Source organism: Pithys albifrons, chromosome Z (genome assembly GCF_047495875.1).
Source record: "Pithys albifrons albifrons isolate INPA30051 chromosome Z, PitAlb_v1, whole genome shotgun sequence".
In the NCBI taxonomy this organism is placed as follows: Eukaryota; Metazoa; Chordata; class Aves; order Passeriformes; family Thamnophilidae; genus Pithys; species Pithys albifrons.
Genome location: NC_092497.1, coordinates 46,248,785 through 46,272,689, shown reverse-complemented (window position 1 = coordinate 46,272,689; position 23,905 = coordinate 46,248,785). Strand labels below are relative to the sequence as shown.

The 23,905-nt window shown below is 44.5% G+C and overlaps 1 protein-coding gene across 3 annotated transcripts; it reads left to right on the top strand.

Moving 5' to 3' along the window:
- Window positions 1–2,170: 2,170 nt before the first annotated feature.
- On the top strand, window positions 2,171–23,163 carry TBC1D2 (TBC1 domain family member 2). Of its 3 annotated transcripts, none has more exons than XM_071581246.1 (14): window positions 2,171–2,446; window positions 4,085–4,575; window positions 5,226–5,358; window positions 6,290–6,425; window positions 8,454–8,590; window positions 9,201–9,388; window positions 10,469–10,855; window positions 11,655–11,765; window positions 14,465–14,652; window positions 15,897–16,367; window positions 17,934–18,054; window positions 19,013–19,198; window positions 19,887–19,975; window positions 20,669–23,163. In XM_071581246.1, the coding sequence occupies exons 2-14, from the start codon at window positions 4,168–4,170 to the stop codon at window positions 20,877–20,879; spliced, it is 2,766 nt and encodes a 921-aa protein (XP_071437347.1). In that variant the 5' UTR covers window positions 2,171–2,446; window positions 4,085–4,167; the 3' UTR covers window positions 20,880–23,163. The 3 variants fall into 3 exon arrangements, with proteins under 3 accessions (XP_071437347.1, XP_071437345.1, XP_071437348.1); XM_071581244.1 differs by having other exon boundaries at window positions 19,854–19,975; XM_071581247.1 differs by lacking the exon at window positions 4,085–4,575 and having other exon boundaries at window positions 19,854–19,975.
- The last annotated feature ends 742 nt before the right edge of the window (window positions 23,164–23,905 follow it).

The window sequence follows — 23,905 nt, the reverse complement described above, 5'->3', positions numbered from 1 at the left end:
TTTGGGTGACTCTTAACAGCTTTCATGGGCTGCTCTTATCTCTGCAGCACGATATTTCGTTTTAACTAAATAATGTTACTGTTTCAGGCCTCTAATTTAGACAGGTTTTCTGATTTTTTTCTTACAGCTCAGCCTATAAACAGCGTGTTTGGTTTGTTTCTTAAAGTTCACCTTACAGAGTTAAATTCCTCTTTGTCTAAAGCTATGCATGGTTAAGATAACTGACTAGCTTAGGTACAGCTAAAATTAAAAAATCAATAAAAAGTTAGTACAGGTCTCATTAAAAATTAGGAAAGATCATTATGATTTTACAGAGAAGGATAAAATCAATTTTCTTGAGGGGTCCCTGTATCAGTTTTTAGTGGGGGGTAAGGACTTTATGCAATTACAGTGATAACCTTTGCACTTTCCTCTTTTCCTAGTGGGGCTAGATTCCATCAGTGCTGATCCTCAGCACAAGAAAGACAAGGAACTACTGGAGAGGGTGCAGCGGAGGACACAAAGATAGTTAGAAGTCTGAAGCATCTCTCTTATGGGTAGGAACTGTGAGACTGGGCCTTTTTAGTCCAGAGAAGAGAAAACTGAGATGGGATCTCATCAAAACACATAAATACCTCGAAGGCTGGTGTCAAGAGAATGGTGCCAGACTCTTTCAGTGGTGCCTAGTGACAGGACAAGGAGCAGTGGCCATAAACTATAACATAAGAGGTTTTATCTCAACATGAGAAAGAACTTCTTTACACTGAGAGTGGCAGAGCACTGGAACAGGCTGCCCAGCAAGGTTGTGGAGTCTCTCTCTTTGGAGACATTACAATCCCACCTGGATCCCTTCCTGTGTAATGTGCTCTAGGTGACTCTGGTTTGGCAAGGGAATTGGACTAAATAATATCCAGAGATCCCTTCCAACCCTGACAGTTCTGTGATTGTGTGATTTTCTGTGATCCAATCTCATGGCCAAATACCAAAACCAGAAAAATTTAGGACAAATCATTTTCGGCTGTGGAAATCTGTAGATTTTGCATGCTGTAATAGGCTTCACATGTGTTACAGTTTGGCAGTTTAGACCAGTGAAAAGATGGCACATCAGACACTTACGTTTGCTTTTTCCTGTTTGCTAGTACTAAACTCGTCTAAAATCAGTGATAAAACTCACCATCAAAGGTCAGATATCACTGCACAAAAAGTCAAAGCCATCCAGGCTCCTCATTGTGGGGACAAGGGCATAAGAAGTGCCTTCCTGGGCCAGTCCAGGACCTGCCAAGCCCAGCAGTGCCTGGCAGCACTGACAGGAGAGAAGGCAGCTGCCTGAGACCATGTGAACCTGCCTGCGCTGTGCCCCATTCCCTTGTGCTCCCTCAGCCCTGCACTGCTTGGTTAGGGGTGGTCTTCAACATCTCTGTTTCTTACTGTATCTCTTCTGGAAGTTTTTTCAGTGATTAGTCTAGACCCCCTGGGCCAGCCTGATCCTATCAGTCTCCAGTCTCCCGTGGCACCAAGTTAACCACTCTTCTCTACCCATTGGAATTTGCCTGCCTTAGCTTATTTACGCCAGCTGATGCACGCCTGTGGCTCTCACACTGCGGGGTGCGGTGAGCAGCGGGTTTGCATCGCCACCCGGTGGTTTTGGAGGAGAATCCCTCCTAGCACACGGGATTTGCGAATCCTCCCCTACCCCACGAGTTGTCGCTGTTTAGGCTTGCCTCCTTTCCATGTGATCCATCAGCCTGGTGAATAATTTTCTTCCCGACGGTCAGCTGAAATACCCATTTTTATTATTACTTTTTTCCTCCCCGCGGCTGCAGCCGGCGTCCCCCACTTCGCAGCCCTCTCGCTCCGCTGTCCCCCACCTCGCAGCCCCCTGACTCCGCTGCCCCGTCTCCGCTGCCCTGCCGGGCCGCCCCGCCCCGCCCCGCCGGGCACCGCCGCCGGACCGGCGGCGCCGGAAGCGCGGGGAGGCGGCCGCCGCAGGTATTCCCGGCGGGAGCTGCGGGCCCAGCACCGCCATCACCCCACCCCGCAAAATCCTCTGACCAGCGAGCAGGTCGGGTGCCCCCCCACCCCAGACTGCTACAAGCGGTGCCAGGGTCAACCCCGTGCCAGGCTCCGCCAGTAACGCTCCAGCTGGGCTGGGAGGCGCTTCTGCGGTGCTGGGAGAGGGACGGGGCGGGGCTCTGGGACTGCCTTGTGCCACTCACGCCAGCAGCTCCAGTTTGTACACAGTTCACCCCGTTTTCATTGATGAGTCAGTGTCAGGGCAGCTTTCGGCTAAATATATGTTTCAAACAGTTCCCTGGCAACGACTGGACCGAAGAAAACCTGAAGAAGAAGACGCTTTGCTGTTGCTCTTGGGTTTGTTGTAGGCTGTGGTTATCTGCTTGGTGGTGCAAGCAGTAGCGCTATGCCAGCAGACGGTGACTTCCAGGAGCACATCTCTACTTCTCTTAAGGTGAGGTCTTCTCTAGGGGGCTTTGCAATGCAGATCTGACATGACTCATAACTTGGTGCTTGAAGCTAAAATGCTTACTTGATCCTGTTCATGGTATGGATCCATGAATCACCACGCTGGCAAGAGGTAGAAGTGTGATGGAGTCTTCAGACTGTACAGGAGATATGTGGTACTGCCATGAAAGCTCCAGGGTCTGTTAGTGAAAGCTGAGAGTGTTTCTTCCTCCTGATGATTGTTCATTTGTGCCAGGCAAAATCAGCTTGCAAATGAAGATTTTGGATGTTCCAGAACCTCAGCTGGGACAACACCTTTGCAAAAGGTCCTTGTTGTTGGCATTTGTGAATTTGTTCAGCACCAGGATCCATGTTCATGGAGTGAACTAAAAGGATTTCAGTAGTTTTCCCATAAGAGTGAACATTATCTGTTGTTATCTATAAAGCTAATGAGGGAACAGGAGGGGACAGCAATAAACATGATGGCGTTTAGCAAACGCCAGGATGGGTAAGGCTTCTGTCAGTCATGAGGATAAGTTATTCCTCAGAGTGTGAGCTTGGGCAATATCTCTGTGCTTCATTGTACTGTCTCCATTCATATGTTGTCATACACCTGGATGTTATGTTTAATAGTTTTGTGCCTGCAGTTAGATTCCCACTAACTTAACACTGCAACAATTTATTTGCTTACTTATTTACTTCAGATATATTAATGTCTGGAACCAAAATAAAAAAAAAATCAGGCCAAAAAAATTTTATAAATACTTTTCTGGAGTGTTATTAGCTTTCTTTATACTGGAGCGGTAAGTGTCAGCAGCTCTGAGAAAAAAAATCACCCCTGTCCTATGGTTAAGCAGAATTGCCACACTTACATAAGATTAAAATTCATCTGGATGTGTACCTGAGTAGCTGGCTACAGCTTTTAAGTTGGCCCCTTCTCTGAGAGACAATTTGAAGTAGAGATCTATGTAGATCCCTTCCAGTCTGATTTTTGTCTTTTGCACATTGTGTTCCTCCTGGGACCCAAGTGGTTACTTTGGTCACTGAGCAACCAAGTCTCTTTTGCAAGGACCTCAGAATTACTTTATCCAATGCAAAATCCATGGTATGAATCCATCTTTCTGGATGAAGAACTAACACATAGCATGGAGGCTTTTTAACTCTGCAGACACAAATAATTTAAAAGGATGCTGCATAAGGCTGAATTTTGCTCCGGATGTCATGGTTTAAAATATTAGTTGAACATTCAAGGTAAGTGCCAGGACATGCTTATCTCCAATGCATTTACCTGAGTATGTGCCTAACCCCAGAACTTGTTATCTTGCCATGGTTTCTGCAACCATTCCTTAACATCACATCCTGAATGCCCTGGTTATTGCTATGGATTTTGTATGCCCACAAGCTGTACTTATTTTTCACTCAAGGGTTTATGGTACTATTTCTTAGCTGCTAGTCCTGGCTAATTTAGGAATGAAAAGGGAAGAAAACAGAAATATATAAGTCATCTGAGGAGAGAAAGGCAGGATGTAATGACCAAAAGTAGAGTTGGAGACCTTGGCTGAGTAGTTTGAAAGCTAGAGAGTGTGGTTTTTTTGTCACAGTATGCCAGGTCTGAGCTTATTCCTTCTTTTTTCATTTGCTGCAGGTTCTGTAACAATGGTATAATCAGGATATGCTGTTACTTATTTACCTAGAGAATTTCCTGGTTCAATCTATTTCCTGAAAGAGATGAAGAAAGGACCAGAAAGCCTGGCTTGTCCCCTTACTGCTCTAGGCAATTTAGTGGAGTCAAATCCAGACAGTAACAGCAGAAATGGAGCCTCAGTGAAAGACAAAAACATGCTTTCCTCTCCCGGAGAACTGGAAAACATACAGCTGAATCCTAGCAGAGACACACCCAGAAAAAAACTCTGTGGCTATTTAAATAAGCTGGGCATCAAGGGGCCAATCAAGACGTGGAAGTCTCGCTGGTTCATTTACGATGAAAACAAATGTCACTTAGTATACTACAGAACTGCCCAGGACATTAACCCTTTGGGGTCTATTGAGCTCTCCAGTGCCAGCTTTAACTGTAAAATGGAAAATGAGGAAGGGATTTTTGAGATCAGAACACCATGCAGAATTTTTACTTTGAAGGTAAGGGGCAGCATCTTCTTGTAATAAAGCATTCACAGTCAGGACAGATGCATCTCTTAGGTATCTCTTAGCTTGAGTTTCACTCTAGTGTCCTCCCGGTGTGGATTGTTACCATTTAGAACTAAATTACTTGCTGTTTTGGCAAGAGTGGGACTCCAATAGGTGTGAGATGGCTGTTGTTTAACAGAATATGAATACAACTTGAACAGATTGCTGGATTAAAGTAATTGAGGAGTCCTGCAGTCCACATGTTATTTACTGAACAGAAATCAACTCCCTGTCTAAAATGATTGCTTCAGCAGGAATCTTTTCTAGATTTTTACTCCTGTGAAAGTCACTGTTAAGCAGCTCCATGGGTGATTCCAGTCTAAGATAATTATGACATTTCTGCTTAGCCTTGGAGCATAGGAAACCAAAAGACGTTTAAAATCAGGTCAGTGGTCCACTGAGATTCTGCTACTTGAAGCCATACTAAAGATTTACTCCCAAATCTGGTCTGTTAGGACCAGAGGATACAGTTTCAGCATAAGCTTGATACAGCCAGCCTTTATTTCTGCTGATTTGTGCAGCAAAATGGTGCTTATCCTCTCAGGATATGTCTCATGCTGATGTGATTATTCCCTTCCTTTTCCTGTTTTTTGTTATGTTAGGCAATCAGCAAACAGGCAATGATATACTGGCTGCAGCAGCTGCAAGTGAGACGTTGGGAATTTTGCAACAGTAAGAGCAGATTTCCTGTGGGCAACTCCCAGCTTGTGAATGAACCTCTAGCTGGCAGAACAAGTAAGTGTTGCATATGTCAGCCTTTCTTTTGCTTTCAGAGCACCCCCCCTCCACCTGTCCATGAATGGTGTTCCTCACCTGTAAGTGGGCAGAGGTTTTGGCGAGACTTTTAAATGCAGGTGCCCACTATCGATGCTTGGTCAATGTTTGGAACTTTTACCTTATTATGCATGAAAGTGAATAAGTTGCCTCCAAATCCACAGCATATGTTTGGAGATTTTGAGGTATTATCTTATGATCATGAATTCCATCTTGATTTTCCTCACACATGTGAAGTGTGCACATTTCGTATATCCCCATCCTCTTATGAAGTCTGTGAAATTTAGAACAAACAAGTTTATTTTCAACAGTGAAATGAAGCTGTCCATTTCTAGACATGGTAGTAAACGAGCTGGTGGATCAGGGGAGGGCACAAAGAGGGTGTCTGTCTGGTTAGTTATGACTAGATGAAGATTTTGTTTGAAACAAATAATCCACTCCCTACTAAGTGTCTGTTCTAAAATGTTCTAGGTACCTTGGCACTTTGCTACAATAGGCAAAAATTTGGTAACAAACTGTGCTTTGTGGAGTGTTATTTGCACATTAAATTATCAGACATAATTTGGGATGTGAGAAGAGAGAACAGCAAAATCACCCTTATTTCTTTAGGCAGTTAAAAGGTTTGATTGCTTAGGGTTAGTCATTCTCATATATGTAGTTGAAATCACTTGATTTTCCTTGAATAGATGATTATATTTGTACATGGAAACTTCTGTAAATTGACCAAAAACTAAGGAAGACTGCTCTGCTCTCCTTGTTCCAATCGACTGAACATAGAATGTATACCTGTAGTAAAAAGTAGCTCTCAGGTTACATGAAGGAACCAAATTCCTGTGGAATTCAGTCTTACTTATTTGCATTTGTGTCCTGTTTTCTTTTTATGTGGATGTAGTTGACAATGAAGACTTTCTGCCTCTGGTGAAAACACCAACTGAAGCAGTGGGTTTAAAGGCAGCATCCTTACCTGCACCCCAAACATCTACTGCTTTGCAGAACATCTCCCTTAAGCACCCTTGGACAGAGATACAGTAAGTGAATGAAGAGAACTGTAGTGTGGTTGACATGCTGGCCTGCCACTGTGTGCCTTCCCTGCCTGTCCTGTATTGTTTGAAATGGTGCCTACGTGGAAGAACTGTGAATCAGCTTTTTGAAGGCTATTACAGGCCACAGTAAACTTCCTGCCAGGGGGTCTTTCACATCTCACAGTTCTGATGCATTTCTCATCATCCAGCTCTCTTAGCAAAGATCCTAGTGGCAGATCTAGGACTCGGTTAAGCTCTCTTCAGTATAGGCAGTGCTTTCCATGCCTAGTGTGATGCATCTGCACTGCAGTCTTGGAAGGGTACATGGTCAGGTTCAGCTGTACCCAGTAGGTAGTGAGAGAAGCCCAACAGCACTTTCCATTTGTTTCAAAGTACCTTCAATGTAGTGCATTCTCTAAAGCAGGAACTTCAAGGGAAAGGTGCTTAAGCCTGTAATGTGGGGTGACTGCACAGCTTGCTGCTCTTCGCTGAATTTCAAGGGTGTGAGTATTCCCACTGTAGTGATACTTCTATCTGCTGTTGCAATGCATAGCTCCATCAGGGCTAAAAGTTGCAAGCCTTGGGCAGGTACAGTTGCACAATGACAAGCCCATCAATATCTCTGTAGGTGTTTCCTAATAATTTATTTACGTATAACCAAAAATGTTTAAGTGGCCGCAAGTATGGTAGGTAGCCAGGCACCTGCCAAGTATTTCTGGCTGGAAGGTTGCCTGTTGTTTTTTTGCCACCATTGCTCTGGCTACATTCTGATGCCCATAAGAAGAAAGATCCTCCATAGGAGCAGAGAGTATCAAAGTCAGCTGTACTATTTTGCAGGCTATGTATTTTCTCCTACTCCCTAACTTTTGATTAAAAATGATGTGAACATATCTTCCCCCTCCAACCTTCCAGCCATGCTTTTGCGAACCTGAGTAGCAACTGTCTCTTTAAGCTTAAAATTATATTGCTTCCCTGGTTCTATAAACATTTCTTTCATTGTCAGCGTGGGTCTTCATGAGCATAGCATATGCAGATCTCTGATCTGCTGCAGTCTCAGGGTAAAACCGAAGTGCAGCATGAAGTAGAGAAAAGCAGTAATGTTGCATTAGATGAATACTAACTGCAGGCTACAGAGATTGAAGGTCTGCTGATCTGATATGCCAGTTATGTTCTCTGAGGTCAGTAATGTCTGTTCTTCTGCTCTTGGAGCCAGTAGCAAGGCAAAAGGAGAACAATACCTGAATGGTAGCTTCACTTACAGCTAGGAAAGTAGCAGACACCGAGTCGTTTGTAGACCTCAGAAAAAGGGGCTTGTTTTGTTTTAACTGATGAACAACACAGGAGAAGAAGAAAAAAGATCTGTATGCATACCTTTTTGTATAGGTTTTATGGAAAACACTTGTACATTTGTGATTCTGCATGATGCTGTAAAGTTATCTCATAGTGCTTCTGGCAATATCTGATAGCAGCAGCGGTAACAAACTGTTTCTGGGTCTGACTGCAAATCTGTTCCTGAATCTCTCTACTACATTTAGTCTATTGACTTGGTTGTGGCAAGGTTCTTTTTTAAATGTGGTTTGGAGCACAGAACTTATGGCTGCTTCAAATGTGATCATTGTCCCAGTTTTGGCTCTGCTGTAGGTAGCTGAGTTTTTCTTGTCACCTTGGGATTTCTGCAGTGATCGAAGAGATGGGACAGAGGGAGGAAGGGAAGATGAGAGGGAAGGAGGAAAGATAGGGAGAGATGTGGTTGGTCTATTATGCATAAGGCTCAAGCACATGGGGAAATATTATCTGATTTTACATTGCTGTGCTTTTACTGATTTTGTGGCATCTTCCTGATTTACGCTATTTACAGCCTTGCTTCCCTTAGATCCACCAATGCTGTGAAGAGTTCATATTCTCAGCAAATGAAAAAGGTTTTAGGGGTGGAGAAGCCATTAAGGGGACGCAGAGGCATTGAATAGTTTGAATTTGCACTGACTACAGTGATCATGACTTCTCCTAACCTGTCTTGATCTTTTCATGTTTCAGAAACACTGTCTTCAATATCTGTGGTTCCAAGCAGCTCTGGGGGAACAATGAGAATGTCTTTAGCTTTGATGAATTCCAAGAGAATCCTGCAAACGTGGATGAGGAGCAAGAGACAAAAGTGGAGACAGAGTGTGCAGGTGATTGTTACTGATTTGCATGAGCTGGTCTGAATATGACTCCTTCTCTAGCAGGGATCTAGACTTAGCAGGAACGGGAAGCAGAGAGTGGCAAGTTGTCAAGGGATATTGAAACTGTATCACTTTGTCTCAAGTCTTTTCCCATGTTGTTGCCACAAGTGTGGCTCTTTTGGCACTGCTTCAGGTTGCGGCCGCCTCTATCTTCTGCCTCTGGAACCTTCTGCAGAGTTAAAAAAAAATCCATGGTGCCAGGCATATTTCTTTGAGGTAGAAATGTAATTGCTGCAAAGGCACAGGCTAAGCGTAGCAGCTCCACTTCATGCTTAGCTCTCCATGGTGGTAGCTTGCATTTGCTATGGGCAAGATAGATGCGCAGAGTGCAAGGTGGGTTAACAGGTGCCATAAAATAGCACAGCTTTGTTTATTCTGGGCATACCTGTGTCTGATCCTTGCTGTTTTGGCTTCAATCCTGTGGATCTCAGCAGGTCAATTTTCCCTGTCCTGCATGTCAGCCTTCTCTGCAGAATTGTTGGGAGTCCCCCTCATAGCAAGACCTGGGAGTCCATAGTAGCAAAGCAAATCTGTGTAAATTAAGCCTGTCTTCCTTCAGTTAAGGAGGGGACACTGGAAGATGGGAGGATGGAGTCCAGGCTGAACTGGATTAGGAAAGCCAGGTGGAAGAACAGTGGCTTCCCAGACTCACATGAAGAACTGTCCAGGGAGAGGAACCCAATGGATAAAGGGCGTGTCCTACAGCAACAAATTCTGACGCTCACAGAGGAAGTCAAATCACAGAAGGTAAGTGTGACGGAGACACTGCTGCTTCTAAGGCCAGGGCCTTGAGTCTGGTTGCAGGGACACCCTTATATGTTGTTGTTAGGCTGAGAAGTGCTCAACAGGCACCGACAGGACCACTTGAAGCTCCTGGTGTTACCACTTTGTGTGTGTCTGATTGTGCCCAGCACAAGGGACGACCTTCAGCCATTGCTAGGAAGAGCAGCTAGGTGGAAGAGGGAGGTAAAACAAATCCACGTGTATTCTGTTGGCGTTTTGATTGTGCATCTCTGTTGCTCACTGAATGTATGAAGTACAGTCCAAAATAGGTACTGTGACACTGGCAAGAACTTCTAGGTGGAGTCATGCTGTTAACAACAGGTTATTCTTTTTGAACAGTGATGCACCATTAAGATGTGGTCTGACTGTTGAAGTTAGGGCATGAGCCTCCAAGAGCTGTTTCTCACAAATTGTACTGCTCATCATAAGCATGGAGCAATGCCAGGTTTTCCATGAGTGATGCTGGCAGCTCTTCCAACAGAAGAAACAGGAGAGTCAGGTCACATGTTGGGCAGTCAGTTGCATCTTTGATTTGCTTTTTTAAGTGTCTGAGATGTCAAAACCTAAATCAACAATGTGTGGCTGGGCAAGGTTCCCTTCAGGTAGGATGGAATGATGGAGGACTCTGGCAAAGGGAAGATTAAAATGGGTACTGCAATTTCCTCCTGGTAGCACAGGTGGATGCAGACTGCATTATTTCTCTCCCTCCCATTTTACCACACTGCTGACCGGATCTCCAGGTTCTCTTCTGGGCCTCCTGGGTGATTATAGGAAATCCAGAATTCAGACAATGTGAGTAGGAGCTTTTCTGCTACAATCCAAGTAAAGTCAAGTCATCTGTGACCTGCTGCAGAGACCTTCCAGGCCCAGATCTATGAGCAGAACTTCTCTACTGTGGTTTCAATATGGTTTTAAGATTTCTGCATTCAATTTTCCTTCTGAAAGGAGCCAATTTCAAGATCTTGAGGACCTTTCACTGTTGAGTCTATGTTGCCATTGTCCTGGACAGCACTATGATATGATGACTTATCATTCCCTTTCCAGGAGCTGGTTAAACTTCTCCACAAAGCTCTGGAGGCAGCCCAGCAGGAGAAGCGAGTATCTAGCATGTATCTCACTGCAGCAGAAGACAAGGACAGGCTGGAGCTGGTGCGCCACAAAGTGAGACAAATTGCAGATCTGACCAGTCGACTGGAAGCTCTTGAACAAGAAAAGAAGGAACTGGAGCAGATTCTGACTTTGAGAGACAGCCACATCCAGGAACTCAAGGAACATGTGCAGCTTCTGATGGAGAAGAACCACGCCAAACAGGAAGTCATCATGGCCTTGACGGAACAGATGGCCCGAGAGCTCTCTGACCCTCTGCAAGAAGACAACACTATCACTGCAGAGACACTGTATAAGCAGCAGGAGGAGATTGAGCACCTGAAGGTGTGTGAGGTCTTTTGAGGGGCTCCGGTTTCTGTGCCTTCAGGTTCTATGGGAGGGTGTTCCTTGTGGGAAGCATAGGATATCCTTCTGCTAGTGGGTCCATCTGTCTCCAGTGGAGGAAGGCTGGAAGCGGCTCACCCGATGCCAATAGGATGCTAAAAAGGATCTGGGTCAGTTTGAGCTTCAGCTCAGAGCCTGGTTTGTTTGACTTTACATCATCGTTCAGTGCCTGTCTCTTTCTTTGCTTTCTGTTGTTTCAGGGCTGCAGTCTTATCTGCTGCCTTCGCTATCTTTGTTCCTCTGCATTTCTTTCTTGCAAACAGTTTCCCAGTTTCAGATCCATCCATGTCTCTGTGCAGTTACAATGACATAAGGTGGAGAATAGCCAAAAGAGCCACTTCCTGCATTGGGGGAAAGTGTTTTTGCTGCCAGCCATGGGGCTGAGATTTGTAATTTAAAAACAAAACAAAACCAAATCAATCAACCAAACAAAACCTAAACAAAAGACATGTATTCTTCATCTTATTTAGGTGCTTCTTTAACTTTATATGACCTGGATGTCTCTGTGTTTTTCATGCATGTACATGTATTTAGCATTTTCAAGTGTCTTGTTGACGCAGGATAGTCCTATTCAACATTGTACCTTGGTTTCCTTTGTAGTCAATATTTGTCCTGGGGAGACTTGTCTGCTCCCCAGAACACAAATTTGTTGAGATATTTTATTGTCCTTCACATAATCTGGTGTCCCTGAACTGGAAGGAATTTTAAGCCCCTCTGTGACTGTTTTCCTTCATGGCAGGATGATATAGATGCATACAGAACCCAAAACCAGTTTCTCAATTCGGAGATCCACCAGGTTACTCGACTCTGGACAAGTGTTGCTGAGAATGAAAAAGCCCTTCTGATGAAGGTAAGGCAAAATGACCTTTTTCCCTTGTGTGAACTGTTACTGATTTATTTTCAAAGTTGGCACTGGAATGATTTTGATCCACCAGGAATAAGCTTTCTTCTCAATGTCTCTTTTTAGTGTGACCTTTTTTCTGCTTTATGTTGTTCTCAAATTAGATGTGATCATTTTCATTTTTCAATAGAAATAGAATACCTGCAAAGCTTAATCTTAATGGTTCTGTACCTTAACCCAGATTTCTGCATTTCAGCTTTGCTTTTGGATACAAATTAAAAAGCAACACTGTGTAGGCATTCAGAAAAGTTTCCTGAGAGCTGACTGAGTCCTGGCTCCATCTAGTCATTCATCTGCTATGCCTGACACTGCCACGTGGCAACAGTCTTCATGTCCTGCAGTTACATCTGAGTTGCCTGTTTTTTTAAGTTTCATTTTTTTTCTAGCCTTTTAAGTGTGCTTGACCTGGTTAGTCTCAGACTTATCTAATCCTACCTTCTGGTCCTGAACCAATTCCAGGGCTGGTGGTGTGTGCTGGCATTTGTTTTGTGGCTTTTGCTGAGGTTTTACTTCCCTAGGTTTTAAGGTAGCATTGTGAATGAGTGCTTCAGGTTGCTCAAAGAATCACTGGCAAAGCTGTTGGCCAAAGCAGGTTTAATGTTAAAGTGAAAGCATGACAAAGTTTGTTGGCAAGGTTTGCTCTACAAACACACAGAGGAAAAATAGTACTAAAACCTGAAATCAATCAATCTACAACTAAAATCAGTCAAAAATTATCTATGTGGAGGCTGGGGATGGAAAAATGTGAGGATAGGAAATGGTAAGGGTAAAAGGAATAAGGGTGACCCTCCCATTGAGTCACAAGGTTTAGCATGGACCCCTTGCCAAACTGAACCTGGCGAACAGTTTAGGTCTAAAGGTTTAACAGCATTAAGCTTAGCAGCACTTAATCAGTAGTTTAATTTAACTAATGTAACAAAAGGTTCCTACAGAATTTATTACACCACAACAGTAACTCATTTACAGGCCTAACTTACTTACAAATCTATGGTACTTAACAGTCTAGGAGAGCAATATTCATCGTGAATTTGCTGTACCATATTCACACTTACACACATACATATCTAAACAAGTACGTACAAGGTATATACCTGTGAATATTTCCCCTCCAGTTCAGTGAAGTACTCATGTTGGCTGACTTTGCATCTTCTCAAAAGGCAGAGTTGAGCCTCGAGAAGTGAGGGTACCAGCCCAGGATCCATGGTCATTGGTAGTGGTCCTCCAAGAACTTGAGAGTTCTCTGGCTCTGAGAGGTGTCCCATTCAGAGTCAGGCCACTGGTGACCGCCCGCTGCAGTCCAGGAGAGTGCAAAGAGTCTCTGTTAGGGTCTCAAGAAAGTGAGCTTTAGTCATAGTAGTTTTGCATCCTGGCTACAATTTGGGTTGGTAGCTTTCTTGAAAAGTTTGGTAACAAAAATGTTATTCCACTTGGGTTTGCAAGGAAAAAAGTTTCCATTGCTGTTCATTAGAAAACAGGAGCTTGTTAGACAGTAGAATTTCGTGGTAGCAGACAATGTTTCTGGTAAGCTCAGGTGAAGCTTAGCTCAGGTGCTGTTCATAAAGGCTGAAGCCTAAGGAGCATTTATGAGATCACAGAGTGGCCTGAGGTGGGGGATGCACCACCACAGGAATGTCTCAAAAGTCATGGGTCCTGCAATATGGCAAAAATCTGCTTCTGAAGTGTTATTGCCATTCTTAATCTGTTTGCTTTCTAGTTCTTTGAAGCTCTACCTGCCTCTTAAGTTACTGCCTTTTCTGATCCTGAAACTGCTGTAACCTTCAGAAGCATGCTCAATGTGAAGGAAAATGCTGATTAAAGTGGTGGTATGAAAGTATCCCATGCTCCTTTCTGTCCTGTCTGTATGCCACCTAATTCTCTTTGTGGTTTCTGTTTTATTCTTGTTTTCAATTGCTGCTTCCCACTGAACAGGAGTCTTCACTGATCTTCCTTTGAGACACTGGGTGAGTCTTGTCACCTCTGTGGCCTCAGTCCCCCACTTGTGAAGTGGGCTAACAGTCGTCATGCATTTTTTCTGCTTTGTGTGCCCAGGAGTATGGTGGTGGCAGATACTGTCCTGGTGTTTGAACTCAACTGGGCTTCCTGTGCTTGAGGAATGATGTCTGCCAGTGTCGTGAGACTGGGCATGCTGAGGAGCATGTGGTTGCCTAATCTGTGGTTCTACCATGTATCTGGAAAATGGTACACTTATAACTTAGCCTCAAGAGTAGTATGTTTTGTCAGGATACAGCTCAGTGTGGTGTAGAGAACTTGTATGAGTGGCAGAGAAAAAGGCTGGAGAGAATTCAGATGCAGTGGTGGCTGTTGGACTGTGTCCTTTGTTGGGCTGGCTGGGATGTGCCCATCCACTGATGCAATGCAGTAGCTAAAGTAGATGATGATGTACTAGGTCTTCCACTCAATAAGCAACCCCTGTTGCATGCTAGTCCTGCAGCATGTGTTTGTTGACAGACTATGGCGATTCATTCACATCTGCAATCCAGTGACTGCAGAAAATTACTGAATGTGTTTTCTCAGGCTTTGCTGTTTAGGAGTCATTGCTTTATGTGCAGACCAGGCAGGTAGAGAGTAGTGGCAATGCAGGAAGAACTGCCACTTAGTTGGCTCTTTCCTTCTTGTTTCCCCATCAGTGTGCCTGCCTGCAAGCAAGAAACTGCCAGATGGAGAGCAAATACTTGACAGTCTTGCGGAAGCTGCAGGAGGCTGTGCCTGGCCTGCCCAGCTCCCATGCTGAGTTGGTGAAAAACCTCATCCAGGAAGCGCTCCAGTGGGATGTGAAGGAAGAAGGAGAAGGATGTTTTAACTTGAATCCTATAAGGTAAGAATCAAGAGCATGGGAATATTCACACCCTTGTAGAAACCTATCTGAGAAGGCAAATGTGCAGACAAGAGAAGTTTGGGAACATTTTTATAATAGGGACTTTGAGCTACAACATAGCAGAAGTTGAGGAGGCTGGTTTGGTTTGGTGGTGTAGAGACCATGAATATCTGATAGCAGCATGCCAGCGTAGGTACGGAAGGTTAAAGATGGTATTGTTAAACTTTTCTTGGGAATGGCAGACAGTATGGCAAGTGATGACAGCCATGGATTGCCTGGGAGGTAAATATTGGACATGAGGATACACTCCATCTGTAGGAGAGGAGGCCACCTGGGACTTGGAGCATCTCTGTCCTTAGGAGTTTTCTAGTCCCAGCCATATAAAGCCACCATTGCCCTGTGCTAGTCCTGAGGACAATCTTGCAGTGAGGCAGGTGGCACTGGAAGCCTCCAGAGAGCCTTGCCACAAGCACTGCTGGTGTCCCTACATTTGTGTTTATGCCTTCCTGCCCAGTCAGTGTCCCTTTTCTGTAGCAGTTCCCACTGTATCTGTTCATTCAGTCTTGCAGCTTTTCCAGGTAGCTTTGGAGATGAAACCTCTGGGCCAGGCTTGGTCTCTCTCTCAAGAACATGGTGTCTTACAAGTATCCCACAATGTGAACAGATGGTTCACAAACCCTCAATGAGCTGTACTATCAGTACTCCTGGTGTGTTCCAAACAGTAGGAGATTTACATTGTGTACAGGGATACATCAGAAGGAGCTGTGGTTTTCTATTCTTTGGTGTGAAGCCCCAAAGCCTTTGCAGTCCCTTCCTATAGAACTATCTCTGCCCTAGGATGTGGTGGACAGAAGGTGCACAAAGTGAGCTAAATACTCCCTTAGGAGCTAGTGAGCTGATGAGAGGGGGCTGGGGAACTAGTGAGAGAAGTCTGACGAGGCTGTTCTGCAGCTCAGAGGAAAGTTACGCTTGGGTCTGTGTGTGTACACCATTACTGCAGGCCTCCATTTGTCTTCAAGGTTGTGAAACAGTGGGCATGGCAAGCTGTCACATGCAGCTGCCAGAGAAGTGAAGGAGGAATACCTGTGCTGTGACAAGGGTGATGGAACCTGGCAGCAGATGGTAGCTGTGACAAGGGTGATGGAAACTGGTAGCAGATGGTAGCTGGCATGACCCCAAGCAGTGTCCTTTGCACAGGTAGTAGCCCTGTCATTTGAACTAACCGCTGCGTTGTGTTCCTCCAGTGAGTATGATGAGTATGGGTTTATGACTGTACCTGACTATGAAATTGAGGACTGGAAACTCCTGGCCAAAATCCAAGCCCTGGAGATAAAGTCCAACAAACTGCAGAGCCAGGAAATAGTGGAGAAGCCCCTCCGTGACAGGTGGAACAGCATTGGAGAGCTGAACCCCTCTGCAGAGCTGAAGAGCCTGATCCGAAGTGGCATTCCAGTGGAGCACCGGCAGCGGGTGTGGAGGTGGATTGTCAGCCAACACTGCAGCCATCTGCCTGACCACTACCAGCGGCTGCTGCAACAGAGCAAGAGCACTGAGCACCCTGCCTGCCGCCAGATTGAGCTCGATCTGCCACGCACCCTGACCAACAATAAGCATTTTTCCTCTCCCACCTCCCAGCTCATTCCCAAGCTCCGGAGGGTATTGTTGGCATTCTCCTGGCACAATCCTGCCATTGGATACTGCCAGGGACTGAACAGGTATGATGCTCCTCCTTATGGGATAGCACTGAAAAGGTGTAGATGTATATACTCTAGGCTGTGATTCAAGCAACTCCAGGCTCTCACCTCACTAGAGTTCTGTCCTGGTATTCCAGGTATTTTCCTGCAGTTTTGCATTTGGTGTCTTTTTTCATCCAGTGTTGTTGCTGGGATCCAGGAAGCAGTAGGATGCACTTGTTTAGCATCTCTGTAGCTAGAGAATAGGAAGGAACAGCTTTAGAAGGTAGAGTGAGGCAGTCCCAGAATAACAGTGTGAGACTGGGGCCAAATTTTTAAGTTGTAGTGTACTCCACAGAACACCTGGTGATTCCCCAGTTCTCTCTGAGGTGTTGAAGGAAATGTGAAGTTGATGCCTAAAATTCCTGGAAAAGACTCTCAACTCTCAAAAAAACATTAGTGGAGAAAGATAGAAATGTGCCTTTCTGTAGAAGCTTCTAGGTGCACACCGAGCATGCACACACCGGTTCAGAGATGTTATAGTTTTTATAATTTTCCATAATTAGCATATCTGATATCTACAGCCAACCTGGGTACCAATTTCCCTTGGTGCCTCCCTCATACAGGTCCTCAGAACTGCCCCTTGGAGAGGCTCCAAGGGCCCTGGGTCCTCTCTATGATTTTGTCATGAAGCTATCTTACAGCTGTTTCTTCAAAACGTCATGACCTTGGGAAAGCTTAAGAATGTGTGAAAAAATATCTCAGTAACTTCTAACACCACCTCATAGGTTAGCAACCCAGGAAAACTTATATAATTCTAAAACCTCTAAAAATCTACAAAATACACAGTAAAACCTCTAGGCATCAAGGTGTTAAGATACAAGGGAATTGCAGCAAATGACTCAAGGAGAGGCTGAGGAAAATGAAGTGGTTCTTTCTGGAGAAGAGAAGGTTCTGGGAACCTAAAAGCTTCTTTCAATTCCCAAAGAAGACCATAGGAAAAATAAATTGCAATTGTTACAATTCAAATAAGTTACAATTGTGCTACCAAGTAAAAAAAGCCCCCAGATGCAAGTTGCAAGAAGGGAATTTCTAGTTGGACATTTTCACATGAGGAAAGTCTATTTCTTTTGTTCTTTGTGTGGTCTTCAGAAAGACATTTTCCACCCCAGAGAACCCTTGATATTAGATATCTTTCCAGTCTGTCTGAAAGGCGTAAATCAAAGCTGAAGGAGGAAAGAGCTGTAAAAGAATGTATGGGAAGGTGAACTATGACACATAATGTGGAGTACCTGTGAGCAAGATTTTTTTGGTATTGAATTAGCCAAAATCAGCACACTACTAACTTCAGCAGGTTTGCGGAACATTCCATTAGCTGGGAAACCTAGCTTTGTCACACCAGTTCCATATTTTCTGACAGGCACATGGTTCCTTTCGTTCCTTCAGAAACACTCAGAATAGATGACTTGACTCTCTGTCCAGCTGTCCTCACACATTTGATATTTTGTATGCAGATGGAGATGGAGACTTGCCAGAAAGAGTCTTGTATTCTTCTGTTCTTGTGCTGATGACATCTCCTGCAGCTTCACCATACCTTCTCCATTGCAGATTGGCAGCTGTTGCCCTCCTGGTCTTGGAAGATGAGGAAACTGCTTTCTGGTGTCTAGTCCATATTGTGGAGAACCTAATGCCACCAGACTACTACAGTGACACACTGATAACATCACAGGTGAGCTGATCACCCTCACATCTACTTGGACCCTCATACAGTGATTTGCAGTAAAGGTTAAAAAGCAAGCAGTCTGCTTGTAATATGTTTGATTTCTTGCAGGACAGTGGTACCAGTTTGCAATTCCTTCCATTGCAGAGGGGTTGTACACTTGAGAGTACAAAAATGTTACACACAGAGGAGCAGCAAAGTTATGCCCAGCACTAGGAAATTGGGTGCCACTCCTGAGTAATGGCTGGAAAGTCAGCTTAGTCAGAGGGAAGGTGCCCATTAATTACACAGTTACTTATTTTGAGGAGGGCTTAGTAGAGGTGAAGCAGCAAACTGACATATGTAGAGCTAAGTATGAAGAAGACACAATTCTGCAGCCTTTCAGATACTTATTTTGAAACTGTGTTCTGTCTTTGGAGTGTCACATGCAGGTGGATGAAAATACCAGAATTTTTATATTCACTGTACTTCAGTTCACAATCAAATTCAGTGTTAGTTGCTGCTTTGGGGCTCTCCGCAGATCAGAAGGCCCTCTGGCCATTTGATATCAAATGTTACACTCTGAGTAAATTACCCACCTGGTTCAAAGTCACTGGATTTCAATGTTTTCAAGATGCCTTGTATCAGATATACTCTGTCTTATCAGGCAGACACAAAGACAAGATAAATCCTGTTTACTTCAATGGCATTGTAACTGTGTGCCTGTAACACCTGCACCTATCAGTGCCCAGTCTAGTGAGCCTGGCCATGACCTTGGGGTCTTTATAGTGTGTGATACTTTCAGAAAGAAGAGGGTTTGTTGGAATACAAAGGATGCTCTGCTCTTCCTGGGGTGTGGTTCGCTAGAAGGCAGCATGAAGTGATGACTGACACGCAAGGGCTGATGTCCTGTTGCATCTCTCCTCTCTTTCAATACTAGGCCTGCTATTGACTACGACTTTATTGTTTTCTTTTTTGTCAATTTTAGGTAGATCAGAGAGTCTTTAAAGACTTCCTATCTGAGAAGCTACCTCGCCTCATGACTCATTTTGAGCAGTATCAGATTGATGTCTCACTCATCACCTTCAACTGGTTTCTAGTGGTCTTTGTGGACAGCCTGGTCAGCGACATCCTCCTGCGAGTGTGGGATGCCTTCTTGTATGAGGGAACTAAGGTACAATTCTCAGTCTAGGCCTCTCTTGTATCTTCACCACCTCTGTGACACGGTGGTAGAGTGATGAACATACATATGTATCAGAAAGATGTGAGGTTGAACCCTTTATCCTAGCCTGCCTGTTTGATGGGATGCCTTGTTGTCTCCCAGTCTCTTGTGCTGTCTGTACACTTGCTGCCAGTAGACAGACCTAATCCCTGATACTGTGCACAGTATAACCTTAGCCCTTTCTACCAGGTAGTTGTGGTATGAAACAGCTCTCTAATAAGCTGTTGTATCTCCTGACCTATGAGACACAGTTGAGAGTATGACAGATGCAAGGACCATAAGATAGGCAGTTAGTATCTGAAAATGTGAGTCCCACATTGCTCCTGTGCATAGGGATAACTGGAGAACCCTTGTGAAATCCCTGTGGTGCCCTTTTGTAGGACCTGTTATTCTCTGGGGTTGTAAATTAGCTCTCAGAGGTTCATTCTCTTGAAATTAGCTCTGTATGTGTTTAGGCCTACCCTAAAGCAGCCTGTTGAGATTAGGAGTACCCCAGAGTCAAGCCTGTACTGCAGTGCTGTATGACCAATCGCATCTTTTATGCCAGGGAGGCCTGATCCCTTAGCTGCTTAAAACTTGTCAACTCAAATGCATTTCAACCCTCCAGGTAATTTTCCGCTATGCTCTTGCAATTTTTAAGTACAATGAGGAGGAAATCCTGAGAATTCATGACGGTGTGGAGATCTACCAGTACCTACGTTTTTTCACAAGAATGATCATGGATGGCAGGTAGGACTGTGAGTTATAGACAACCTTCCATATTGTATTTGTACTTGCTTGCCTGTTAGGTCAGCCTAACAAGAGTTATGACTGATCTATTAAGAGTGATGCATATGCATTGACAGATTCATCAGACATGGGTCAGTTTGTCTGTTTTTGACTCTCCCTTCATGTTGTTACTTAGAATATTTTTGGTCTGGGCAAAGGCACGCTACAGCAGAGCAAGCCACAGAGTCTGTGTCAGCCTCCTTTTTGTAGCAACTGGAACATGTTCTACTGCTTGCTGGATTTTCTTTCAGCTGTAAATGGGGTATTTGGGTACACAGCACAACTCACAGCCTTAAATGGCAACACATATCGGAGATGAAGATCTCTGTGTTTAAAAGAGCTCAGCATCAGGAATATTCCTTCCCGAGAGACCATTGGAATTGGCATCTGATCCGCTGTCTCTTGACAGTGAGTGCACAGTGGTATCTTAAAAGGTGGTGTGGTATATGTGTATTTAAAGTACTGCTTGGGTTGGTGATTGTGGGAGAAGGAATTGCCTGTGAATCCTTTGAGACTGCTGCTTGGTGACTTTGAGCTCACAGAGCTAAGTCTGAGGCCCTGTTCTTCGCCTACCCCAGGATAGTCTTGGTGTATCTGTTGCCATACATTACCAGATGGTGAATCAGTTGACCAAACTTGTCTTTTCTGTTGTAGGAAGCTGATGAACATTGCCTTCAATGACTTAAACCCTTTCCCCATGAAGCTGCTGAGGAACCGTCGGTCAATGCACAGGGAGGAGCTGGAGGCAGAGCTGTGCGAATTGGAACAGATCAAGGCAGCCTATGTAAAAGAGAGAGCAGAGCAGGGGCCGCAGAACCTGAAGGAGGTTGCTAGTGAAGAGGAAGAAGAGATTTCGCAAAAGTAGAGTTTGTTATCACTTCCTTCCCATCTTGCAGAAGGTCATCAGTAGCAACTGTGTGTAAGAGATGGACTAGGAGGGGAAGGATAGTGACAGCAGGAGTTCCTCTCCCCAGGAAGCAAGGCGGTAGTTACATGATCATTTGGGGACAAAGTCAGACTTCGTAATGCATTGGAAGGTGTCAGAGTAGTTTTATTCTATTCTTTTCTGTGCTTCTCCCCATTCAGCCCACTCTGTCCTGAGAGTTCAGGATTAAAGCTGAGGGTGCATATGAAAAATCATTTGTTGTACGATGACAGAAATTCACGTGGTGCAAAAGACCTAACCAGGCAGGGCTTTTCTACATTTTCTGATGGAGGCTTGAATGAGATCTTTATGTACAAGTAAAATCACTCAAAATAATGAACTGAGAACCCTCCCTCATTGGTACCTTAAAGCTTCTGAATTTGTCAAGAAGAAACCCCACTCTTTAAAGGCATGCTGCCTTCAGTGGCTAGCCTGCCAGGAGAGTGTGTGTTTAATGTTGCAGTTACTGAGTGAAGACACTGTCTCCAGATAAGTATTGGGTCTCAGGAAGTCCTGGAAGCCAGAGGACATCATCCCATGGGATTCAGGCTGAGACAAGGGAAATGGGTTGTGGCAGAGTGGAGTTACCTCTTCAGTTTGCTTCCTGTGAAAGTCCATGGGAGCACAAGTTGTGTCTCCCTGTCTGGCTGTAAAATGCTGGAAGTTATCTCTCCTCTTTGTTTAGCTTTGAGCAGAATCATCTATGGATTAGCCTGACACTGGTAGCACTCTGCCGTCTGGAGGTGAGTTAGCTCCACAGAGGAACTCTCATCTCACTGTGAAAGCAACTGCAGCCTACATTCAGGCAGGGCCCTAACATTACAGAGACTTTTACTGGGCTGAGTGGGTCTTCTGATTGCCTCACAGCTGGCCAGGATTAGTGTCTGGCTATGTCTTTCTGCCCCACAGTTACGTCTCCTGTGCTGATGTCCCTATCTCTGACTCCCATTCATAAGAGGAGGGACAAAATCTTTTCTGCAGGAGTTTACAATATTGAAGGTATTTTACCCATGGGATATGCCACTCTGGGAGTGAACCTGCAAGCCACAGGGACTAGATCACAAAAGATGACTTTAGAAAAGACATTTATTTCCCCTGACCCAAGAAGTTGGCCACTTGGTCTAGCACACAGAGATGCCCTGTCTGCCTTCCGGAATGAGGTCTGATAGCCTTCTCTGCTGCCTCCTAGGCTCACCCATCCCCTGGGCTATATACCCTGCTTGTGCAGCTGAGTTCTCCACAGACCCAGGATGAGTCAAGTGCTTTTGATAAATGCAACTTCTTTTTCCTAGCACAGTGCCAAACCCTGCTGCCCCACTTTTCTGCTGAGTGGTGCTTCATTCCAGATGTGCCTGCAGTGCTGGCACTGACCAGATGCAGCAGACCCTGCTGCAACGGGCGCTCTGCTCTATGTGTTTGGACTGACCTTGAATCCAAGTGGATTATGCCTCCTTCAAACATCTTGTGGTTGACAACCCAGCCCTTCAAGCTGTCAGTGCTTGCAGAGGAAGAGAAAGGAGGCATTCATAGCCCATAGTGTTCTCAGCCTGCTGCCACGGACTCTGGTGGAGACAGCACCAGCCTCTATTCACTTGAGATGCATGGTCTGCCTCAGCTCTGCCTTAAGCACAACTGGACAAGACAGCCAGTTGCAATGAATTGTAGAAGGCTGAGATGGGGAGAACTGTGGAGACCAACCACACAGTATGGAAGTAGTCAAAGTGGAAATGATGTTTTGAGAAGTGTGGATAGTTCCCCCACATGTCACTGAGAGCTGCACACATTGAATGTGTAGGGTGAGGAGAAAATGTTACTGGAATCTTACCACAATATCGCAAAATAATGCATTTGTTTTAAAATTATGCCACCTACCTAGGGAAGCCTGAAAAACAGAAAGTTTTTCCTCACAGATGATATTGCTAATCTGATTTACTCATACTCCTATGTGCATGGGTGTGCACAAGTACAGATTTTTGCTACTGTTACAGACTTCATCTTCTAAATCAAGACCATGAAAATTAGAAGTTTGCTTACAATTTTATTTTTTCTAGAGCTTTCTGCAACAGCTTAAAAATCTTTCTTTCCGACTTGTCCTTATGTTTATTTACAAAAGCATTTTAAACATGTATTATTTGACCAAAACATAGCCTGACATGTCTATGGTATAAAATAAACATTGGTCTATTTGGTATATAATGATCTGTTAAAAAATAAACTCCTCTGAAGTATATATAAGAACCAAGGTGTTGTTCCTGATGGGAAATTCTGAAAATAATTTTCAATTGAAATCAGAAGGGAAGGACATCTCAAGATTGTTAAGTTTCTTTTCTTCTGTATCTTCAACAGCTCTTGGTTTTGCTTCACATGTGTATTTGATGAGGGCTGTTTCATATTGCTAACTAGTCCCTTGTGGTCATTCTTTACTAAAATGTGGTGGATGCAGGAGTATTTGCAAAGCTTGGTACAGGCCTGTACACCTTGAAGCCAAACTCACATGTCCTCATGGGCCCTACTCTACTTACCTTGTGCTTCACAAACTTTAGAGGTACTGAAAAGCACTGAACTTGGGTCACAAGATGCCAGCTGGGCCCAGAGGTTAGCTTTGTCCAATGCAAATCAGTACCAGTTAATGCCACAGATGTTGTGAACAGAGGTTACTTCTGCATGAAGTACCAAGGATAATTTCTGCTGCCACTGCCAACTGTTTTGGCTGGGAAACAGTTTTACCTGGTCGTGCAGCCCAGCAGCTCCTCCTGCCTGTGCTGGCACCTGTGGATGAACCAGGTGTCCCTACCCAGTGCCAGTCTTTGCTGAGTTTTGCTGTATGCTAATAGTACTTGTTAAATTAAACTTTCTGTCTCTTTGTTAATCTAAACCTTGGAATACCAGCTCCAACCTTAAAAAGGGTGGTTTTGATTTCCACACTCACCCTCTGTCCTAAAATGTACCATTAATCTGTAGCTCAC